The 5,012-nt window shown below is 46.2% G+C and overlaps 1 protein-coding gene across 1 annotated transcript in view; it reads left to right on the top strand.

Annotated features, from left to right (window-relative positions):
• The window catches only part of LOC105889346 (ras-related protein Rab-18-B-like), a 9,895-nt gene extending 5,426 nt beyond the window's left edge, over window positions 1–4,469 (top strand). The window contains exons 4-7 of the mRNA XM_012815152.3: window positions 132–204; window positions 618–736; window positions 900–966; window positions 2,462–4,469. Of these exons, the coding sequence (XP_012670606.1) occupies window positions 132–204; window positions 618–736; window positions 900–966; window positions 2,462–2,631 (429 nt within the window). The 3' untranslated portion in view covers window positions 2,632–4,469. The remainder of the gene's footprint in view (window positions 1–131; window positions 205–617; window positions 737–899; window positions 967–2,461) is intronic.
• Window positions 4,470–5,012: the final 543 nt, after the last annotated feature.

The raw sequence follows: 5,012 nt of genomic DNA, 5'->3' as shown, positions 1-5,012 counted from the left end.
ATGAATGTTATTTTGTTGTATTGCATTGTGTGTATTTAGTACCATAAGTAGATCAGACAGTGAGTGTGTGTGAGTGTTGTTGTTGTTGTTGTTGTAGTAAGCTAAGCAGCCTGTGTTGTGTTATTTCACAGGACACCGCCGGTCAGGAGCGTTTCCGCACACTCACGCCCAGCTACTACAGAGGAGCTCAGGGAGTAATACTGGGTGAGTTGGCAAAGCCAGCACACACACACACACACACACAAACACACAAACACACAAACACACAAACATGAACTCCACACACACAAACACACAAACATGAACTCCACACACACACACACACACACACACACACACACACACACACACACACGAACTCCACACAAGCACAATGAATGCAGTGTATCAGCAGGAGTAACCTTCCACCAGTTCATTAACGATCACAGACTTATACTGACATAGACTGACTTATACTGACATAGACACTCTACATGGTAAGGTATGCTGGTGGTTCTAGCGAGACGCTCGTATGGCCAAAAGCAAGCTTAAGACTGTGACTTGGACGAATAGTGTTTCTGTTTCCCTTGTTTACATACACTCAGCGTTTGTTGTCGTTTTTTTTTTTTTTTTCACAGTCTATGATGTCACAAGAAGAGACACGTTTGCCAAACTGGACAACTGGCTGAATGAGCTGGAGACGTACTGCACACGAAACGACCTGGTGAAGATGCTGGTGGGAAACAAGATTGACAAAGTAGGCCTTGCCATGGTGCCAGAGTTCACTTCCATGATGTGACTTTCAAAGCATAGCCTTACTCCAGGAAGGAATTCACCAGAAGTCTCTTTCTCTTTTATAGCATATAGTCTTACTCCAGGAAGGAGCTCATCAGAAGTCTCTTTCTCTTTGTTTTTTTTAGGATGGCCACGAGGTGGATAGAAGTGAAGGACTGAAGTTTGCGCGCAAACATTCCATGCTGTTTATAGGTAAGGCCAGGAGGAGACACACTAGCAGGCCTCCTCTCTGTGTTTGTATGTGAGTAAGTCACCAATCAGGGAGCTTCCAAAGAGACAGACATCTCTACCAGCCAATCACTCTGCGTGTTCATAGCACTTTGAGGGGAACTGCGGCACTCCTACAGTGGCCGACTCTAGTGGCGGCTAGCAGAGACGGCTAGCAGAGACGGCTAACATCAAGAACTGCTCAAAGGAGTTCAGAGGAGTTCAGTTTCCTTCATGGCAGTCCTCTTCCTCTTCCAGCTCATGGTTTGCTTCAGGCAGCGACATTGGCCTGGCCTTCTGACAGTCGCCTGCACTTTACATTATGAAGTACATTGCATTATAGATGAGGTCATCTCTTTTCGAAGCGTCAAACAGGAATTAGGGATTAAGTCAAAAATCCAGTGTGACACTGAAATTAGAGTGCTTCCGTCTCACGTTTCAGCTCCGTTTTTAGACTGCCTCGCTCCGCCAGGCTGAGCCGACCTCAGACCTCTCCGCTTTGGCAGTTTTGTCGAGCCGACCGGACCGTGCTGTGTATATCTTAAGCTGACGTCTTTTCCTACAAAATGGAAGTGTAGAGCCGTGTGTGTGTGTGTGTGTGTGTGTGTGTGTGTGTGTGTGTGTGTGTGTGTGTGTGTGTGTGTGTGTGTGTGTGTGTGTGTGTGTGTGTGTGTGTGTGTGTGTGTGTGTGTGTGTCGTGTAAGCACATATCTGTCTGAATTAGCTGTATTTTAGACGGGCTATCGATGAGGGCAGCTCAGTGAAGACATAAGCAGATGGTACTGGGGCACTAAGCCCCCTGCCTGAGGCGGCCAAGCCAATCACGGGGCACGTGCCCTTCTGTGGGGCTCTGAGCGTTTTTCCCTCTGCCTCTGCCTCTGCCTCTGCCTCTGCCTCCTACATCTCATCACGTTGGCTTTTCCATCATTCAGCCTCTACTGGGTCTTCTAGGACTCCCTCTCCCACCCAGAACCCTCTCGTGTGTCTTTTCCATAAGAGTTCCTCTAGTTCCTTACCCTCTCATGTACCCTCTCCATAAGTTCCTGTAGTTCCTAACCCTCTCATGTACCTTCTCCATAAGAGTTCCTGTAGTTCCTAACCCTCTCATGTACCCTCTTCATAAGAGTTCCTCTAGTTCCTAACCCTCTCATGTACCCTCTCCATAAGAGTTCCTCTAGTTCCTAAGCACTCCACTGATGACATCCATTAGTTACGCTGAGGGGTAAGGTCGTTGGATGGACGCATTGGTCTCGCATGAAAGCTTCTGCTGGAAGTCTTCTGGTGCCAAACCTTAGACAAGTGAACCGAGCAGAAGAGGAACATAATGGTCATCGTTCACTGTGCTATGCCTTATTGATTTAATGGCATTTACAAATGGATGTTATTCTTCTCCCTCTCTTTTCCTCTCCTCCTCCTCCTCCTCCATGTATTCTCTCCTCTGTATCTTCCCTGCTCTTTCTCTCTCCCCTCTGCCTCTCAGAGGCCAGTGCAAAGACCCGGGACGGGGTTCAGTGTTCGTTCGAGGAGCTGGTGGAGAAGATCCTGCAGACCCCGGGCCTGTGGGAGAGCGAGGGGAGAGGAGGCGTCCGGCTGTCCGATGACGAGCAGATCGCCGCGGGGGGTTGCGGGGGCTACTGCTCCCTCATCTAATCCCTCCACAACACACACACACTTACACACATCTAGGAACACGCATCTGCTGAAAGGGAAAAACACATCACACGTGCACAGCCTCTCTCGGCCAGGTGTCTGTCTCTGTCCATCACAGACATGCAAGTGCACCCACACGCTCACACACACACACACACACACACACACACACACGCTTACTCACATACAGTACGTATACATACTTACAGTACAGTACAGATCACTTTCTGATATCAGGAAAACAAATCCTGATTTCACACTACTTTTTATCACAAAGCCACAAAAAAACATGAATGCTATCAGTGGAGAACGTACACATGACCTCACGACAGACTGAAGGAGGAAACCAGAGACGGTGTCATCTGTCAGGACCGAATTATGCATTAATGAGTTTTGATGACTCCAAGCAGTCCCAATAGTATTTGAATGCTTCCCTAATGCTAGCGTAGTTCCTTTAATTTGTTCAAGATACTTGATCGTCCCTTTCTGTGAAGAGACATCAGCTCAAATGGGTTATTATTGCCCTGGAAATGGAAACTAAATTAAACCACAAAAAGTAAAAGCACTTACAACTTCTACCAAAAGTAACTGCCAAAACATGACAAACACAATGGCTGAACGTCCTACTTTACAGGATCTGTTTGATTCCCTTTTTTAGTTATGTCTGTTGTCCTTTCATTCTTGTCTCACTGAGTGCTGGTGCTCAAGCATGGTGACAGACAGAAGACCAGACACTGTTCTGTGCTTGGCATGGCATTGCATGGCACGGTCTCCCACGAACAGAATGTTTCGTTTTTGTCGTGGTTAGGGTGGTAATCCCCTCTTTAGCACACACATGCACAGTGCCACTCCAAAGCTCATGTGTCGAAAGCAAGTTACCAATCCTCAGGCAGTGTGTGGATATCGCCGGACGCGTCATCCAGAAGGCTGTTTTGGTGAACGTTTTGGAAGCGTGTTTTGGTGGTGTCTGTGTCGGGCCATGCTTGGACAGAGAGTCCGTAGTGTCAAAGCAGATGTGAGCGGCGGAAAGATAAAAGCCCTGCAGTAGTCTGTGTTTTGGCTGAGAGGCGCGGGTCCTCGGCATCGCAGCTCATCGGCCCGCGCGAGGTGGAAAAATCTGGAAAAGCATCGCCTGCTTACTCCAGCAGAGGAGTGTGAGTCATAAGGGTGTGTACACAAGCCATCAGACACAAAGACGGACAGAGACAGACAGACAGACAGAAAGAAAGAACATAATTCCAGAGAAAAAAAAGCTGTATGATACCCGTTACTCGTGTTTGGATTTTTTTCCCCATGCAGTTTGTCATGATCCATTACTTTTGAGCTTTTAATTCCATCCAGGTTGTCAACGCAATTGTTAAGACTGAAAGTAACAATTGACCCAAAGTAGCCTGGCAGTATGGGCATGCCCCTGCCTTCACAGCCTGTTTGTTTGATTGATTGATTGATTGGTTAACTGGTTCCTTTCTTTTTGTTATGTGTGTCTTAAGAAAGCTCAGATGTGTTTTCTTGGGAATTGGACGGGGTGTTTGTGTGACTACGTTTTTTAATTTTTTTTCTACTTACATGTACACCATCTCTATTTTTTTTTTTTCAATGAAGGTTCTACAAAGATAGTTTTTTTTTTACTATAGAACTAAGATATTTGATTGAACTCACAGAAAGGAAATATGGAGATATCAGCCATTTCTTTTCTTTAAAAAATTTAAATAAATAAATTCCCTTGCTGAGCTGCAAAGAATGTAAATCCAGTCTAGTGAGTGGCATTGCTGAGCTTACTGCATGTGCGTTTTTTTGTTTGTTTGTTTTGTTTTTTTAAACCGACTGGAATTAATGTATATTCTGACCAGTACTATTCTTGTTTGCAATTTTAGAAAGCTATTACATTAACTATTACAAAACTATTTACATTAAATGATAATAAAAAAAACACATTTGTTTCTTTCAAATTGTCCAAATATCCTCATCAACCCTCTACAGGGTTTGGTCATATGAACACTAGCGTGGGAATTCTGGGGAATCTCCGCTTGTTCAGGCGGTGTCCTCACATGGACCTAAATCATTCGTCCCTCTGACAGTCCAAGGCCGTTTCTATGGCAATAATTGGGTTTGACTGGTAGATGTGTAATTCCTGTGCGCGCATGAAAGAGGACTCGTGACATATTGTTGCCATGGATTCAGCCTGGAGAGAGCATCGCAGTTTGGATGAAAATATGTCTCGGTCAAACACCAAGTGCGTCGGATGCGGCGAGCGCACGGCAGTGTGCATTGGGCCGTCCGCCACCGCTGATGGACGCCTGGAAACAGACCACAGAGCCGCGGGCCGAGGAAGCCCGGTTCTCAGGGCTATGAAGAATCCGAGCTCGCACACCTCACAGGCC

The sequence above is a fragment of the Clupea harengus genome, chromosome 17 (genome assembly GCF_900700415.2).
Source record: "Clupea harengus chromosome 17, Ch_v2.0.2, whole genome shotgun sequence".
Classification (NCBI taxonomy): Eukaryota; Metazoa; Chordata; class Actinopteri; order Clupeiformes; family Clupeidae; genus Clupea; species Clupea harengus.
This window is presented reverse-complemented; position numbering and strand designations above follow the sequence as displayed.